The sequence below is a fragment of the Coregonus lavaretus genome (assembly GCF_964263955.1).
Source record: "Coregonus lavaretus genome assembly, chromosome: 9".
In the NCBI taxonomy this organism is placed as follows: Eukaryota; Metazoa; Chordata; class Actinopteri; order Salmoniformes; family Salmonidae; genus Coregonus; species Coregonus lavaretus.
In genome coordinates this window covers 51607668-51627668 of record NC_139996.1, presented here as the reverse complement: position 1 = coordinate 51627668, position 20001 = coordinate 51607668, and the positions used below count along the sequence as shown (strand labels likewise).

Here is a 20001-nt window from a genome sequence, read left to right as displayed (position 1 = left end):
GTGCCAGTAGGCTACTGCGCTCCGGTCAAGCACCTGATATAAATGATCAGGCTATGTAATAGGGATTTGATACATTAACAAATTAGGGTAGCTGAAAAAACAATTCACACAATGAAACTATTTTAGAAATATGCCTATATCTACACAGTAGCCTAATGGTGGCTGGCTGCAAATCAACTAGCCTAATATTTTTTTATAGAGGTGATAGGCCTAGTTTAGCTAAATCAACAAATAAAAATGATTAAATTACTCTGCCAATGAAAAATATATAAACATGTAGACGTCGTGTAGACGTTTGTAATGTGTTCTAATAATAAACTGACACGTGACGTGTAAGTGTCACGTGTACACGATGTGAACACTACATCTACATGATGCGTGCCTGTCACGTGACATGAACGTGACGTGAACACATCAGCAGTTTAACACCTTTAAAAACGAATCTTCATTGACGACAGTCCATGTTAATTCATGACGGTATTTAACGGCGTTAGTAAGACGTTAGATGACTTGGTGAGAGGTATCGGTAGCTTCATTAGGCTTAATATAGGCCTGAATCACTCGCGATAATGTCAGCAAATCATGCCCCCTTTTGCCAAGCTCCACGTACAAATCACCCCTCCGCCCACTTCGCTTCCCTTCATTGAATGGGGCTTCGTTGTTTCGTCGCCCCCCAACACGTTCAAAGGACGGCAGACTGAAAAGCCCTATACGGATTGACCATTCCTGGTGAGTATAATCAGAGATACTGGAATATAATGACCTCTCTGGTAGTCTTAGATAACGTTATTGTTGGATATGTACAGTTGAAGTCGGAAGTTTACATACACTTAGGTTGGAGTCATTAAAACTCGTTTTTCAACCACTCCACAAATGTCTTGTTAACAAACTATAGTTTTGGCAAGTCGGTTAGGACATCTACTTTGTGCATGACACAAGTAATTTTTCCAACAATTGTTTACAGACAGATTATTTCACTTATAATTCACTGTATCACAATTCCAGTGGGTCAGAAGTTTACATACACTAAGTTGACTGTGCCTTTAAACAGCTTGGAAAATTCCAGAAAATGATGTCATGGCTTTAGAAGCTTCTGATAGGCTAATTGACATCATTTGAGTTAATTGGAGGTGTACCTGTGGATGTATTTCAAGGCCTACCTTCAAACTCAGTGCCTCTTTGCTTGACATCATGGGAAAATTAAAAGAAATCAGCCAAGACCTCAGAAAAAGAATTGTAGACCTCCACAAGTCTGGTTCATCCTTGGGAGCAATTTCCATACGCCTGAAGGTACCACGTCGTTCATCTGTACAAACAATAGTACGCAAGTATAAACACCATGGGACCACGCAGCTGTCATACCGCTCAGGAAGGAGACGCGTTCTGTCTCCTAGAGATGAACGTACTTTGATGCGAAAAGTGCAAATCAATCCCAGAACAACAGCAAAGGACCTTGTGAATATGCTGGAGGAAACAGGTACAAAAGTATCTATATCCACAGTAAAATGAGTCCTATATCGACATAACCTGAAAGGCTGCTCAGCAAGGAAGAAGCCACTGCTCCAAAACTGCCATAAAAAAGCCAGACTACGGTTTGCAACTGCACATGTGCACAAAGATCATACTTTTTGGAGAAATGTCCTCTGGTCTGATGAAACAAAAATAGAACTGTTTGGCCATAATGACCATCGTTATGTTTGGAGGAAAAAGGGGGACGCTTGCTAGCCGAAGAACACCATCCCAACCGTGAAGCACTGGGGTGGCAGCATCATGCTGTGGGTTGCTTTGCTGCAGGAGGGACTGGTGCATGGAATCATGAGGAAGGAAAATTATGTGGATTTATTGAAGCAACATCTCAAGACATCAGTCAGGAAGTTAAAGCTTGGTCGCAAATGGGTCTTCCAAATGGACAATGACCCCAAGCATACTTCCAAAGTTGTGGCAAAATGGCTTAAGGACAACAAAGTCAAGGTATTGGAGTGGCCATCACAAAGCCCTGACCTCAATCCTATAGAAAATGTGTGGCCAGAACTGAAAAAGCGTGTGCGAGCAAGGAGGCCTACAAACTTGACTCAGTTGCACCAGCTCTGTCAGGAGGAATGGGCCAAAATTCACCCAACTTATTGTGGGAAGCTTATGGAAGGCTACCCGAAACGTTTGATCCAAGTTAAACAATTTAAAGGCAATGCTACCAAATACTAATTGAGTGTATGTAAACTTCTGACCCACTGGGAATGTGATGAAATAAATAAAAGCTGAAATAAATCATTCTCTCTCCTATTATTCTGACATTTCACATTCTTAAAATAAAGTGGTGATCCTAACTGACCTAAGACAGGGAATTTTTACTAGGATTAAATGTCAGGAAATGTGAAAAACTGAGTTTAAATTTATTTGGCTAAGGTGTATGTAAACTTCCGACTTCAACTGTAGGTAGCTATCTTTTTATAAAGCAAGGCAGGCTAGCTAATGTTAGCTAGCGAGGCAGGCTAGCTAATGTTAGCTAGCGAGGCAGGCTGCTAACGTTTTGGCTAATGTTAGCGTAGCTAGCTAGCTAGCTAGAAACTAGCAACTAACTAGCTACCTCATTACAATGTAGGTTGTAGCTCATACATGTGTATTCTGTATTGTCTAGGGCAAAATGTAATAATGGATGCAGCTATGGTGGTAGCTAACTCATGTCTGAGTCTAACTATTACAGTGAACAAGGAGCAACAAACCATAGCGCTGTCACCAGCCTGAATTTAATCCAATCTGGAGCTACACTCCTCTATGTAAAGCATAGAATAAGGTTTTCCACTAGTTACCACAACCACACAATTGTGTTTCCTATATCGTAAAGATTCATGAAAACAAAAATGTGCCTTTTGGTCTTCATTTAAGGTTAGGGTTAGTCATGAAGTTAGCGGTGAGGTTAGGGTTAAGGTGAGGGATAGGTTTAAATTACATTTTAAGAAGATCAATTGTAGAAATAGGCAGGGTTTATGACTTTGTGGCTGTGGTAACTAATGACGACCTAGAATTAGCTTGACCCGAGTTAATGCCCCGATGACACAGATGGCTTCATCAACAACGGTAATGTGTGTTATGTGAAAAGTTGTATTAAAAAATACCCGGTTTGATAAACTAGTAGGTTAATTACCCAACCAAGCAGATACATTTTGGTTGTGAAGTGCATTTTCAAAAAACGTTGTCCTTTCTTTATAACAAAATGCAATTGACCACATGGCTGTCTATTGTATCAACTTGTCACAGGCACTCCCAGTCAACACCACCTCATAAGATGAGGAAGTATATTGTTCCTGCCTGCTGCAGTTGTTCGAGAGATGTCCAGTTTGCAGCCGAACATGCAACATAGAGAAGACCAGCAAGGGGACCCTCAGCATCACACAGACATGCCCTCGCTGTGAGCATTCCTATAAATGGAACCGGGAGGACACTTGAATCAGGTTGGTGACATCTGACCTGGTCAAAGGTCAAAACAGTTTTGAGTTTTGTCCCAATTCCCCTTCATAACCTAGCCTGGTGGCAACAGTCTGATCATTGTGTTTACCATTCTATTTCACTTCACATATCATGATATCTGAAGTGAAATAGAAAGGTGAACACAGTGATCAGGTTGGTTCCACCATGCTAATCATAACCACCATTGATAATGTAATCAGTGCTTTGTATGTGTGTTTGTGTGTGACCGACCAGTATCTTTGATGAGGGGCCAGGAGCCGATCAATGCTGCCATGCCCATCAATGGGGCGCTGGCAAAGATCTTACTTCCTGGCTCACCTCTTGCCTGCTCACCAACGGTCGTCGATGGGGAGACCAGAATTAGGTAGGTTTAGTCTGACCTGTTCAAACTTCAACATAGTATATTTACTATCTTTACATAGTATATGTTTGTTTGTCAGATATCACCTATCCTAACTGCCATCGGTAATAGAATAGTGACTGTGTATGTGTTCACAGATACATCTATGGAGCCAGCACTTGGAGACATGCAAGATGATGTGATGGAGTCCTGACCGATAGACAGGCTTGATACTGACGTCTCTGAATGGAGAGAAACTTGGCACTCGACATATCCACAATGTGGGACTGAAGGGGATTCCTAATAATACAGTACAGTAGAAATGTCCAGAATTTGCAACATCCTTTTCATTATTTTCATTCCATTGGAGACACCAGTTAGTGCTCTCACTCAAACCCTTGTCATTTTTTGATCTTATGTTGCACCTACCACACATTTTCCAAGAATATTATTTTCATGTTACTGAATGTATCCAGAGTATTTTCAGATTTTGTCGCGGCGAAAAGTACAGTAAATGTAAAATTCACATAAAATCAAGTTTGGAATCATTCTTGTGTCCGGTGAACTGTTGTGTCCTCACCTTTGGTCTAATAATTGTCCCATAATCTCGAAACTGTTCCCTTTCAGTTGCTTCTATGGTTATGCATTTCAAATGTATTCTGTAAGAAACATTTCAATTTAGCTCTATCCATATAGGCCAATTCCCACGAGTGTAAAGGGTTAAGGAAAATGTTTTTATTTGTATGGCTTCAAAACAGCGCCTCCTGTTAGTCATCTAATGTATATATAAATCACTGGGTAAAACTAATTTCAACATCAGTCAATTCAGAAATTGAATTGGACACAGTATCCAATACGACCCACCTCTGTTGTTGATTTAAAAATCAGTTTAATGTTGACCACCCACCTCTCTTTCTCTCTTCCCATTGGTGGTGCCTAATAAAACAGTGGGTAAAAGTAGACTGGGTAGGCGGCTGCCAGCCATCTGCTGTCAATGAAAGGGCTCTTTCTTTCATACGCGAGGCGAGGATGTTGATATCACAGGTGTGACTGATCTGTTTGAGCCTAACCCTCTCAGCCCACTCTGAGACAGTCTGGGGCAAGGACACACCTGTGTGTGTATGCAAGTGTGTGCAAAGAGAGGGAGGGTAGAGCAGATTCAGGTGCGAATACACATGCAAAGAGAATCAAATGTGTGGGCTCAGCACAGATGGGGACTAAGAACCCAAAGGATATTGTGGTAGAGAGTTTCAAGTTCCTCAGTGTCCACATCACTAAGGACGTATCATGGTCCAAACACACCAACACAGTCATGAAGAGGGTACTACAACACATCTTCCCCCTCAGGAGGCTGAAAAGATTTGGCATGGGCCCTCGGATCCTCAAAAAGTTCTAAAGCTGCACCATTGAGAGCATCTTTACTGGCTGCATCACCGCTTGGTATGGCAACTGCTTGGCATCCGACCGTAAGGTGCTACAGAAAGTAGTGCGTATGACCCAGTCCATCACTGGGGCCGAGCTCCCTGCCATCCAGGACCTCTATACCAGGCTGTGTCAGAGGAAGGCCCCAAAAATTTTCAGGCTCCAGCCACCCAAGACAGACTGTTTTTTCTGCTACTGCACGGGAATAGGTACCGGAGCGCCAAGTCTGGGACCAAAAGGCTCCTGAACAGCTTTTACCCCCAAGCCATAAGACTGCTGAACAGTTAATCAAATGGCTACTGTGACTATTTGCACTGACTCTCTTGCAATGGCTCTATGCACACTCACTGGACTCTACCCACACACTCACACATACTACACTGAAACTCCAACACACACATACACGCACATAGACTACATACGCTCACACACACAAAACACACACACACACGCATATTGTCGCCACACACACACTCAATCACAGATAGACACACTTTCACACTCTTCACATACGCTGCTGATACTCTGTTTATTATCTATCCTGATTGCCTAGTCACTTTTACCCCTACTTACATGTACATACAGTGCATTCAGAAAGTATTCAGCCCCCTTGACTTTTTCCACATTTTGTTACATTACAGCCTTATTCTAAAATTGATTAAATAAAACATTTTCCTCATCAATCTTCACACAATAACCCATAATGACGAAGTGAAAACAGATTTTTAGAAATTTTAGCACATTTATAAAACAAAAAAAACAGATACCTTATTTACATAAGTATTCAGACCCTTTGTTAAGAGACTCGAAATTGAGCTCAGGTGCATCCTGTTTCTATTGATCATCCTTGAGATGTTTCTACAACTTGATTGGAGGCCACCTGTAGTAAATTCAATTGATTGGACATGATTGGGAAAGGCACACACCTGTCTAATGAAGGTCAAAAACCAAGCTATGAGGTCGAAGGAATTGTCCGTAGAGCTCCGAGACAGGATTGTGTAGCGGCACAGATCTGGGGAAGGGTACCAAAAAATGTCTGCAGCATTGAACACAGTGGCCTCCATCATTGTTAAATGGAAGAAGTTTGGAACCACCAAGACTCTTCCTAGAGCTGGCCGCCCGGCCAAACTGAGCAATCGGGGGAGAAGGGCCTTGGTCAGGGATGTGACCAAGAATCCGATGGTCACTCTGAAAGAGCTCCAGAGTTCCTCTGTGGAGATGGGAGAACCTTCCAGAAGGACAACCATCTCTACAGCACTCCACCAATCAGGCCTTTATGGTAGAGTGGCCAGATGCAAGCCACTCCTCAGTAAAAGGCACATGACAGCCCACTTAGAGTTTGCCAAAAGGCACCTAAAGACTCTCAGACCATGAGAAACAAGATTCTCTGGTCTGATGAAACCAACATTGAACTCTTTAGCCTGAATGCCAAGCATCACGTCTAGAGGAAACCTGGCACCATCCCTACGGTGAAGCATGGTGGTGGCAGCATCATGCTGTCGGGATGTTTTTCAGCGGAAGGGACTGTGATACTTGTCTGGATCGAGGCAAAGATGAACGGAGCAAAGTACAGAGAGATCCTTGATGAAAACCTGATCCAGAGTGCTCAGGACCTCAGACTGGGGCGAAGGTTTACCTTCCAACAGGCCAATGACCCTGAGCACACAGCCAAGACAACGCAGGAGTGGCTTCGGGACAAGTCTCTGAATGTCCTTGAGTGGCCCAGCCAGAGCCCGGACTTGAACCCGATCGAACATCTCTGGAGAGCCCTGAAAACAGCTGTGCAGCGACGCTTCCCATCCAATCTGACAAAGCTTGAGAGGATCTGCAGAGAAGAATGGGAGAAACTCCCCAAATACAGGTGTGCCAAGCTTGTAGAATACTTATGTAAATGTGATATTTCTGTTTTTTATTTGTAATAAATTTGCTTTGTCATCATGGGTTATTTAACATTTAATCCATTTTAGAATAAGGCTGTAACCTAACAAAATGTGGAAAAAGTCAAGGTGTCTGAATACTTTCCGAATGCACTGTATTACCTCAATTACCTCAACTACCTCGTAGCCCTACACATTGACTCTGTATTCAGCGTATGTGACAAATAACATTTGATTTGACTTGATATTATGATATTAACTCTTGGACAATGCACATTACCAATAGTGTTGAATGAACAACACTTTCTAGATCACCATGTACAGAGTCAGTGGTTGGTTAACTATCTCACTTATTTTGACTGCCTCTGTTCAAACCATATATGGTTTCAATATTGTCAATATTGTATGTCAGAGCTATAGTTTCAATATTGTCAATATTGTATGTCAGAGCTATTATTTTGACAGTACACTGTGTACAGTATAAATACTGACAAGGGGTGATCAGGGCAAAAGAGGACAGGCACGTTATGTAGACTTCCTGTGTTGTCTCAGCATGAAGAGCCTAAATCATCCAATGATATTCAGCTTTTCAGGGGATCCATTTGAGCAAGGCGAGGCTCAGAATCGTTTATCGTGATCACTTAAGGAGTATTTACAGGTTGATGCAAGGTGATTTGTTGATCAGTGACTGCATTGAAGTTGCCTCTGGGGTTCTCACCTTGTGTAGTAACACACCGAGAGAGTGATCCCTGCCAGTCCCTCGCCCACCCGGGATCTTCAAGTGTGGGTGAGGGGCATCAGGAGCACCACAGAGGCCCCGGAGCCTGGTGCCTGGAGCAGTGGAGCCTGGAGCCCACTAACGAAGAACTGCAGAGAGGGGAGGGAAGGAAAAAAAGAGAGAGAGAGATGAATGACCATGCCACAGGATTCATGAAAGAGATATAAAGCAGGAGCACATGACTGATTTACGATTCAGGTTTAAAGTGTAGGGTATTAGATTTGTCGGTTTTTGAAGGTTTGGGGTATATACGATTTGCTTAGTCTCATTCACCAGCCGTGTGTCTGTTGGCAGCTATTAACTTGATAAAATGTTGGCGGAGTTATTATTCCCGTAGAACCTTTGATTCAGTGTTTCAACATAGGACCAGGATCAATCAGTAGTTAAAAGGGCCCAGGGTACTTAATATTCTTTCCTAGAGGTACCAATTGTGTCCCAAATGGCACCCTATTCCCTACATAGTGCACTACGTTTGACAAGAGCCCTGTGGACCCTGGTCAAAATTAGCGCACTTACAGGGAATAGGGTGCCATTTGGGATGCAGACACCGTTACAATAACACTAAGTGGTGCACTGCCATGTCATAAAGTCACCGGGACACTACTCAACTCACATACCTCCCGTTGCTACTCTACTTGGAAATGTATGATTTCAATACACTTAATGGAAGTGGATGGCTAATGGAAACCAGGGGAACCAAGTGCCCAAGTAATAAAAGTGCCAAGTTTGCATTAGATTGATGTCTTTCTTTGGTTGTGTTCAATCTGCCAGCTTGTTGTGTCACTGACACTATGACAGTCCTACCTTAGTGTTAATCAAGTGCTGTTGATTAACCAAATAACAGCACATCGGTAACAACACCTCTTTGCTCCTAGCTATGCCAAAGGCAGAGTAAGATAGTTAGGTGTTGAGAAATCACAGTGTGCCATCTCCATTGCATCTAATCTCGGCAACCTCAACCTTCATTGAGGCAGGCTATGTCATCGAGAACAAATTGAATTTTACAATAGCAACCTGCTGAAGTTAAGTGTTAGCTCTGCCTCTGTCACTGCCCGCCTCCTCTGTGTTATTCATGGTTCACCTCACTGCAGTCCTGGGCCTGGAGAATAGCTGTGGCTGTACTTGTCATTGTCTGCTCTCATTAGAGATCTCGTAAACATTCCATAAGACTAAAGCAGCAGCCAAGCCTCTTATCAGACGCAGGTAGTACTGAATGTACAAAATCAGTGGCCTTCAGCTTGAGCTTTAAGGCAGGCTGGACAGGCATGGCTGGTTTTAACTGTATCTCTCTGGGGCAGACAAGTAACCAAGTCTGTGTAAACAACTCTTTGGCCTCAGGGCCTTTTGACTAGTAATAAATAATACTAACCCAGACTAAACCATAAACAAAGTAGATAATCAAAATGTCAGGGGTGGCCAACTCTGGTCTCCGGTCCTGCAAATATTGTTATGGAACAAATGTGTGCATACACTGTAGCTCTTCAGGAAGGGGTTGTCAATGCTACCCCTTGTTGCAATATGGCAAAAAAATACAAAACAATCTTATTTTCAAAGGTTTATCAGCACTTAAATTGAAAAGTCACACAACACAGTGGTTTGACTTGAGAGGCTGCTAAGCCTAGCCTTGTACCAGCAGCAGAGGAACTACTGTGCTGTGGAGAGAAAGGATCTGGCTTGTGGTGAAAAGGCATGCATCACAAACAAGCGCATGATCTGTAAACACCTCTGCAAATAGCCTCGTCGGGGCCCGGGAACACACATCCCGGGCGTTTGGAGTTACGGGGCCTAGTTTCAGGCCAGTAGTAAGAATAGCCAGATGCTCCCGATGGGGCTTACAGAAACATCGAATGGGCCTGCGTTTCCATTAAGAAAATGTGGCGCCAGACATTTGACCGTCAGCATTTTAATTTACCGGACATTTGAGAAATGTACTGGACCCATATGCATTGGGTGCGTAACCTGATTAGGGTTTCCACCCACGGTGCTCAGAATGACAAATCACATTTAGATTATGGTCATTAATCAAAACAGAACATGCAAGTCGAGGATGCAACAACGTGTCCTTCGTACCGAATTCCGATGCGCACTTTGAAGATGTTAGATTAATGCCCCATTCACAATAACCATAAGCACTCCATTACGTTGCGACGGAGGTCATTCATTTGAATGGGGACCATCCACAATGGAGTGGAATCACAGCGCCCCCTTGCGGTTGAAGGCTCAGTTGCGAGACGGACGCCACATACTTTTAATTTTTCCAAACTCTGCATCTTCATCAGTCCGGTCAGATTCCGTCGAAGAACAGGAAGTTGACAAACCACTGAAGAGGATGAAAATATGTGGTTTTCGACTATGAATTTATGGGATAGCTAGCAACTTGTAAACAATTAGACATTCTTATAAGTGAGTGCTATTTTAATAGTATGTTAAAAATAATACACATTAACTGTTATGCCAATTATACTTGACTTTTGCCTCCCGTTTTAGTTTGTGATGGTAATGACGTTTGTTTTTTATGATAATTATTAGGTGGAGGTCGCTAGCTACAGTATAGCCTAGCTTTTAGCTAGCTAGCTGCTCTGTAAGCTAGCCTGACTTGCTAGAAAGTTATAGTAACAAGTTGAGGAAAAAGTAACTAAACGAAACATGTTTTATTATCAACTGAAACAATATGTTTCCACCTGTCTTGAATAAAAAGTTCATATTTGACAATCTCCCAAAATAAATGCAATCCCTGATGAGACACTAGGCTCTCCTCCATCTTATCTTGCATTGTGAAAACCTCTCTATGCTCTCCATCCAGTAGCTGAACGAGATTGCATGAAGATGACGTACGGCATACTGAAACACGTCACGATGTAAATGAGGCATAATTGTCCACATTTACTTTTCCTAAGCCAAGAAGACAAGAAGAAGACAATCTACTATACACCAAAGTAGAAAAGTTGACCTATTCTATTGGTCACCTTGTAGAGAAAGACATAGCCTATTCCAAACAGACTTTGGGACAGTTGTGGGACGATAGATTCCAAATTCATACAACCAGTAGGCCTAGGCTACATAAAAAACTTTAAAAGGCAATAAGGCTGACGCAACAGATCAGAATGTTTAGCTTAAAATGTTGATAAACTATTATTTCTTCACATTGTAAGCGCAGCAATGCGCACAAGGCAGTAGGTTATGCGAAAATACATGGACATTCACAAAATAGTCCAAATTGGTGAAGTGAAATTTAAAAAATAACTTGTTTCAAAAAATTCTAAAAAAGAAATAACGGAAAAGTGGTGCGTGCATATGTATTCACCCCCTTTGCTATGAAGCCCCTAAATAAGATCTGGTGCAACCAATTACCTTCAGAAGTCACATAATTAGTTAAATCAAGTCCACCTGTGTGCTATCTAAGTGTCACATGATCTGTCACATGATTTCAGTATATATACACCTGTTCTGAAAGGCCCCAGAGTCTGCAACACCACTAAGCAAGGGGCACCACCAAGCAAGCGGCACCATGAAGACCAAGGAGCTCTCCAAACAGGTCAGGGACAAAGTTGTGGAGAAGTACAGATCAGGGTTGGCTTATAAAAAAATATCAGAAACTTTGAACATCCCACGGAGCACCATTAAATCCATTATTAAACAATTTAAAGAATATGGCACCACAACAAACCTGCCAAGAGAGGGCCGCCCACCAAAACTCACGGACCAGGCAAGGACAGCTTTAATCAGAGAGGCAACAAAGAGACCAAAGATAACCCTGAAGGAGCTGCAAAGCTCCACAGCGGAGATTGGAGTATCTGTCCATAGGACCACTTTAAGCCGTACACTCCACAGAGCTGGGCTTTACGGAAGAGTGGCCAGAAAAAAGCCATTGCTTAAAGAAAAGAATAAGCAAACACATTTGTTGTTCGCCAAAAGGCATGTGGGAGACTCCCCAAACATATGAAAGAAGGTACTCTGGTCAGATGAGACTAAAATTTAGCTTTTTGGCCATCAATGAAAACGCTATGTCTGGCGCAAACCCAACACCTCTCATCACCCCGAGAACACCATCCCCACAGTGAAGCATGGTGGTGGCAGCATCATGCTGTGGGGATGTTTTTCATCGGCAGGGACTGAGAAACTGGTCAGAATTGAAGGAATGATGGATGGCGCTAAATACAGCGAAATTCTTGAGGGAAACCTGTTTCAGTCTTCCAGAGATTTGAGACTGGGACAGAGGTTCACCTTCCAGCAGGACAATGACCCTAAGCATACTGCTAAAGCAACACTCAAGTGGTTTAAGGGGAAACATTTAAATGTCTTGGAATGGCCTAGTCAAAGCCCAGACCTCAATCCAATTGAGAATCTGTGGTATGACTTAAAGATTGCTGTACACCAGCGGAACCCATCCAACTTGAAGGAGCTGGAGCAGTTTTGCCTTGAAGAATGGGCAAAAATCTCAGTGGCTAGATGTGCCAAGCTTATAGAGACATACCCCAAGAGACTTGCAGCTGTAATTGCTGCAAAAGGTGGCTCTACAAAGTATTGACTTTGGGGGGGGGGGGGGGGGGGGGGGGGGGGTGAATAGTTATGCACGCTCAAGTTTTCTGTTTTTGTTGTCTTATTTCTTGTTTGTTTCACAATAAAACATTATTTTGCATCTTACATTTACATTTACATTTACGTCATTTAGCGACTTACAAATTGGTGCATTCACCATTCACTCACTCCAGCAGCAACGAAAGAGCTGTTTTGAGGAGCTGTAGCAGCAGCTCTCGCGCTGTCTGACACATTTTCTGCTCAAAGGCTCTGTATCTGTATGCTTATGATGAATAAGGCCTACATAACGAATATACACACTCGCCAATTTAATTCCACAAAATTATGCAAATTTATCTGATAAGCATGACCGGTTAAATGTACAGTACCAGTCCAAAGTTTGGACACACCTACTCATTCAAGGGTTTTTCTTTATTTTTACTATTTTCTACATTGAATAATAGTGATAACATCAAAACTATGAAATAACACATATGGAATCATGTATTAACCAAAAAAGTGTTAAACAAATCAAGATATATTTTATATTTGAGATTCTTCAAAGTAGCCACCCTTTGCCTTGATGACAGCTTATAGAGTGCATTCGGAAGTATTCAGACCCCTTGACTTTTTCCACATTTTGTTACGTTACAGCCTTATTCTAAAAAAGTACAATTCTCATTCATCTACACACAATAACCCATACTGACAAAGTGAAAACAGGTTTTTAGACATTTTTGCACATTTATAAAAAATGTAAAACATATCTTATTGACATAAGGATTCAGAACCTTTGCTATGAGACTCGGAATTGATCTCAGGTGCATCCTGTTTCCATTGATCATCCTTGATGTTTCTACAACTTGATTGTAGTCCACCTGTGGGAAATACAAGTGATTGGACATGATTTGGAAAGGCACACAACTGTCTATATAAGGTCCCACAGTTGACAGTGCATGTCAGAGCAAAAACCAAGCCATGAATTGTCCGTAGAGCTCTGAGACAGGATTGTGTCGAGGCACAGATCTGGGGAAGGGTACCAAAACATTTCTGCAGCATTGAAGGTCCCCAAGAACACAGTGGCCTCCATCATTCTTCAATGGAAGAAGTTTGGAACCACCAAGACTCTTCCTAGAGCTGGCTGGCCGGCCAAACTGAGCAATCGGGGGAGAAGGGCCTTGGTCAGGGAGGTGACCAAGAACCCGATGGTCACTCTGAAAGAGCTCCAGAGTTCCTCTGTGGAGATGGAAGAACCTTCTAGAAGGACAACCATCTCTGCAGCACTCCACCAATCAGGCCTTTATGGTAGAGTGGCCAGACGGAAGCCACTCCTCAGTAAAAGGCACATGACAGCCCGCTTAGAGTTTGCCAAAAGGCAACTAAAGACTCTCAGACCATGAGAAAACAAGATTCTCTGGTCTGCTGAAGCCAAGATTGAACTTTGGCCTGAATGCCAAGCGTCACGTCTGGAGGAAACCTGGCACCATCCCTACGGTGAAGCATGTTGGTGGCAGCATCATGCTGTGGGGATCTTTTTCAGCGGCAGGGACTGGGAGACTTGTCAGGACCGAGGGAAAGATGAACGGAGCAAAGTACAGAGAGATCCTTGATGAAAACCTGCTCCAGAGCACTCAGGACCTCAGACTGGGGTGAAGGTTCACTTCCAACAGGACAACGACCCTAAGCACACAGCCAAGACAATGCAGGAGTGGCTTCGGGACAAGTCTCTGAATGTCCTTGAGTGGCCCAGCCAGAGCCCGGACTTGAACCCGATCGAAACATCTCTGGACAGATCTTAAAATAGCTGTGCAGTGACGCTCCCCATCCAATCTGACAGAGCTTGAGAGGATCTGCAGAGAAGAATGGGAGAAACTCCACAAATACAGGTGTGCCAAGTTTGTAGCGTCATACCCAAGAAGACTCGAGGCTGTAATCGCTGCCAAAGGTGCTTCAACAAAGTACTGAGTAAAGGATCTGAATACTTATGTAAATGTTATATTTCTGTTTTTTTACACTACCGGTCAAAAGTTTTGATGTAGTCACTATTATTCTACAATGTAGAAAATATTAAAAATAAAGAAAAACCCTTGAATGAGTAGGTGTTCTAAAACTTTTGACTGGTAGTGTATATTTAATAAATTTGCAAAACATTCTAAATACCTGTTTTTGCTTTGTCATTATGGGGTATTGTGTGTAGATCGATGAGGGAAAAACAACTATTTAATCAATTTTAGAATAAGGCTGTAATGTAACAAAATGTGGAAAAAGTTGAGGGGTCTGAATACTTTCCGAATAATATAATAATAATATATAATATGCCATTTAGCAGACGCTTTTATCCAAAGCGACTTACAGTCATGCGTGCATAAAGTTTTGTGTATGGGTGGTCCCGGGGATCGAACCCACTATCCTGGCGTTAAAAGTGCCGTGCTCTACCAGCTGAGCTACAGAGGACCACTGTGTATATATAGTCTTGAGTGTGCATAGAGTCAGTGCAAAATAGGGTCAATGCAGATAGTCCGGTTTACCATTTAATTAACTATGTAGCAGTCTTATGGCTTGGGGGTGGAAGCTATCTGAGCCTGTTGGTCTGGTACTGTTTGATGGACGGTAGCAGAGTGAACAGTCTATGGCTTAGGTGGCTGAAGTCTTTGGCAATTTTTTGTGCCTTCCTCTGTCACCATCTGATAAAGAGATCCCGGATGGCAGTGAGCTTGTCCCCAGTGATGTATTCTCCTGTAATCCACAATCAGCTCCTTGGTCATACTGATGTTGAGGAATAGGCTGTTGTCCTGGCACCACCAGGAATAGGCTGTTGTCCTGGCACTGTTGTCCTGGCATCAGGCCTACCACCGCCGTGACGACAGCAAACTTGATGATGGTGTTGGAGTTGTGCGTGGCCACACAATCGTGGGTGAACAAGGGAATACAGGATGGGACTAAGCATACACCCCTGAGGGGCCTCTGTGTTGAGGGTCAGCGTGGCAGAGGTGTTGTTGCCTACCCTCACCACCTGGGGCTGGCCCGTCAGGAAGTCCAGGATCCAGTTGCAGAGGGATGTGTTCAGTCCCAGGGTCCCGAGCTTGGCGATGAGCTTGGAGGGGACTATGGTGTTGAAGGCTGAACTGTAGTCATTCTCACATAGTTATTTCCCCTCTTGTCCAGGTGAGATTACGTCATCTGTGGCTTTTTTGGGGCGGTATGAGAATTGGAGTGGGTCCAGGGTGTCTGTGATGATGGTGTTGATGTGTGTCATGACCAGCCTTTCAAAGCACTTCATAATTACAGATGAGAGTGCTACAGGGGGATAGTCATTTAGGCAGGTTACCTTGGAGCTCTTGGGAACAGGGACAATGGTGGTCAGCCTGACACATGTTGGGATTACAGACTGGAACAAGGAGAGATTGAAAATGTCAGTGAAGACACTTGCCAGCTGGTCTGTGCATGCTCTGAGAATGCGCCCTGGTATTCCGTCTGGCCTGGCCGCCTTACGAGTGTTAACCTGTTAAAAAGTTTTACCCACATCGGCCACGGAGAGCGAGATCACACAGTCATCCGGAACAACAGGGGCTTTCATGCAATATGTTATTTTCCTCTAAGTGAGCATACAAGGCATCACTCACGGGTGGGTTTCCCTCTGTAGTCTGTTATCGTCTGCAAGCCCTGCCACATCCGACGAGCGTCGTACCCGTTATAATAGGATTCCACCTCCTATATTGTCCTTTTTTATGTCTCGGAGGTCATAGCGGGCTTTCTTTTATGCATCCATATCTGTGTCCCGTTCCTTGTAAGCGGTAGCTCTAGCCTTTAGTCCATTGCGGAAATGTATTGATGAAGCCCGTGACTGAAGTGGTAAACTCCTCAATGCTATCAGATGAATCCCGGAACATATCCCCGGCTTGTACTAGCAAAACAGTCTTGTAGCCTCGCGTCTGCTTCATTAGACCACGTCTGTATCCAGCGTGTCACTGGTACTTCCTGTTTGAGCTTTTGTTTGTAAGCAGGAGGATAGAGTTGTGGTCTGATTTACCGAAGGGAGGGCGAGGGAGGGCCTTGTATGTGTTTCTGTGGGAAGAATAAAAATGGTCTAGAGTTTTAGCGCCCCTAGTGGCGCAGGAGACGTGTTGGTAGAATGGTTTCTCCCCTCATTAAAGTCTCCGCCCACCAGAAATGCTGCCTCTGTGTGTGCGGTTTCTTGTTTGTTTATAGCCCCATACAGTTTGTAATTCAATCAAAAGCGGTTTTCAGGAGTTACCTTGGAAAGGCTTTGAGAGAGCATTATCTACCAGTTGCTGTTCTTATAGTTGATTTTAGTTTATCAAAAATGTAATAGTTAATCTGTTGATTATATTATTCCAAACGTGCAGCGCAAAATCTAGCAGTGCAAAATATTATGTTCTTTGGGCATATCCTGGAAACTCCCAGTGGGTGACTTGCATTGATTTATTTATTTGTTGTTGTCACTAGCCACATGATTACTCGATGTGTCACGAGATGACGAGAACATTCCAAAAGTTTCAGAAGGGTCACAGCTCGTAAAAAGTTTTGAACCCGCTCAGCGTTCTTAGTTGTGCTAAAACTTTCTTGGGCACATTCCATTTTTACATTTTAGTCATTTAGCAGACACTCTTATCCAGAGTGACTTACAGTAGTGAGTGCAGGTTTTGTTTTTACTTTTTTGTACTGGTCCCCCATGGGAATCAAACCCACAACCCTGCCGTTGCAAGCACAATGCTCTACCAACTTCCTAAGGAGGATAGGAAATAAGGAGAAGGTTAGGGTTAAGGTTAAATAATGGTGGCACTGCTAATAACGCTGAGAACCAACACCTTTTTCCATTCCCTTTTATAGGAAAGTGCCTGTCCTTGCACGAAATGCCAGCTTGTTTTGAAAGGTAACACTCTCGCCCTCTGACATTCAGGACCCACCCCACCCCCCCACCCCCCTACTTTCCTCCTCTCTCTAGCAAACGTCCTTGCACCCTGCCAGCAAGCTCGCTGGGCTCATGCCCATCAAATCTCCTTATGGGTCACAGGTTGCCCTAAAAGGGGGATATGGACAGGTTTTCAGGGAGTGCCAAAGGGCGCTAGGCTAAATAACCATGGTAACAAGTTGAAAAACGAACAAAAACAAAAACCACTGCAACCTAGTATCAAAATTATTCAAGTCTTGCAGCAGCAGTAGTGACCTAGCTTGCACCATACTGTATTAACATACTGGTGAGGTATTAATAATCTCTGTGTTGCAGGCACAGCACTGGGACACAAGGATATAAGTGCGTCATGCACCATGTATTCTCCCGGGACTTGTGTTAGGAGAGTGTGTGAGAGAAGCAGTGGTTGTATAATCACTGGAACCCAGACAAGCACACCAAACTCTGCATTAGGGTGTAATATAGAGTACACTACAGTGCAATGAGAAAGTACTGTATGGAAGGTCGAAAAATAATATGGTCTGAAGATAGTTAAATCCAAAACCCATAGTGCTTTTTGTCTGGTCAGGATTTTTCGATTATTTCAAATATCATGAGTTCTGCAATTATTAATAAAACTGGTTTCTTCAGTCCATTTCTCTTGGTGCTGCAGTTGTTTTGAGTTTCAACCTTTGGCAGCCTGATTTGAGTTAATTATTCCTTAGATAATGGCTTTGGATGCTATGTTTGCCCTGGTGACTGGTTAAGAGTGTGTGTGTGTGGCACACGTCCAAGGAACACAAGGCTCCAAAACAGGATACTGTTCCTCACAAGTCTTCCAGGAAAGCCCTAACAGACTAGCTCAGAGAGAAAGGCCAAACCACCTCTTATTAGGCAGTTAATCTATGGGTCAAACCCGAGCTGATCCAACTATTTTATAACTATCGTTTAACTAATACAATTTAAGTGAGTCAACAATATACTATTAACCATACTATTAACCATAGGCCTACTGGATAAAAAAAATCCTTGCCTTCATAGCAAACCAAAAGTTAACCATGAACTTGATGGGTAAGATTTAGAGCTGTACAGTATAAGTGTGAAGGTAGGTTCTCGTAAAAAAAAAAAAAAACCTGAATACCAAACTGATACATTTTGGTAATCTGAGCTGCGTTTGCTCATTGGAGACTGTTAAACAGATAACATCCATAGCATCCCACAGGTTTCCACTGGTGCTTTAGCCACAAGCTAATATAAGCTAGTCCAAGCCCATGGGGCTTGGCTGGTTGTGTAATAGTGTGTGTCTGTGGGATGCAGCTGATGCCTTCTGCTGACAAGGACATAGGCTAGCACACTAGTGAATTGACCCTGCGCTTGCCACCACACACGTAAAACATGCATGCACATGCATGTATAGTACACACACATTCTATTTTGTCAGTGTAATATTCATTGTAGGCAATTTTGATATTCTTGGTTTGTCCATATCATGTAATGCATCCTTTTATAAGACATAGGCTGACATTTGGTGGTGTATGATGATGGAATACTGCTTCGGACATTGACACTCATTCTTGAAAATGCAGTACAATGTTTACCAAGATTGAGTGATAGGCTATAAACGACTCTCCTGATGGAACATGGAAGAAGATTCTGAAGAATGATATCATTGTGGATGCATCATGTCAATATGTAGGCTAATCTAGGAGGCTATTGTTGCTCTGCTGTTTGGACTACAGCTAAGCAACCCTGTCATGAGGAGCAATGTCCCCTTTGACGCAAAGCCGATTTATAGATGAAATCAATAATATTCTGAAGTAGGTCTCGGCATGGGGTGATATCAGACCATAGGTAGGCATGGCACCTGCTCAGATTATGGCAACAATAGCCTAATAATAAGAGGTGCATCTACATTTTCCCGTATTAACCTCTAATTTATATCAAAGGGATATTAATCCTATTGACTTGATTTTCTAAGAAGATATGCGCTATTAGTGCGACATTTGGGCATCAAGAAAATAGGTTGCGTTCACTGACACTGCACAAAATGAAATGTCCCGTGCGCAGAAAGAACAAGGCTGGAATGTTTTTGGTAATTTGATCCATCTTCTACGCTGTATGAAAACAACTTCGTAGGACAATTGTTGTAGACTTAGGGTAAGCGTTATAAAAATATGAAGTATAGGCTACTTTAATTATTGTTGGAGCAATTCAATGCAAATGCATAGTGCGCAATAGGATCATTGTTGAATACATTGATACAAAATTGCCTATAACCAATAACAAACAATATGTAGTCTAGGTTATGCATGTAGGCGTTCAAATGCTATTAGGACATGTTAAATTATATGGGCCTAGTATGTGACATCAATACTATTCTATTAATGTTCATAAATAGTATAGATAATTCACATGCATAATGCTACTGTAAATGAATCTAATCAAATACCTAAAGCAAATCATGAATACACCAGCTATAATTCTAACCTACAGACAGGAATTAAAGCCAAATCTTAAGTGTTATTATCACAGAATGAAATATCTGGTTATTATTGTGTTATTATGAAAAGTTAAAGAGTGGAAAATTAATGCATTTAAAGATACATAATCAATGGTCAGTTTAGCAAATCTCTGAAAAAAAAGATTTGGAAAATAAATATCTATAATTGTAGAAATTTATTCACAAAAT

At 42.6% G+C, this 20001-nt stretch overlaps 1 protein-coding gene across 1 annotated transcript in view; it reads right to left on the bottom strand.

Annotated features, from left to right (window-relative positions):
* Positions 1–20001, bottom strand: part of oaz2a (ornithine decarboxylase antizyme 2a) — a gene marked incomplete at its 5' end in the record, with an annotated part of 80119 nt that overhangs the window by 16488 nt on the left and 43630 nt on the right. The window contains 2 exon segments of the mRNA XM_084169330.1: positions 7823–7903; positions 7905–7971. Coding sequence (XP_084025456.1) covers positions 7823–7903; positions 7905–7971 — 148 coding nt within the window.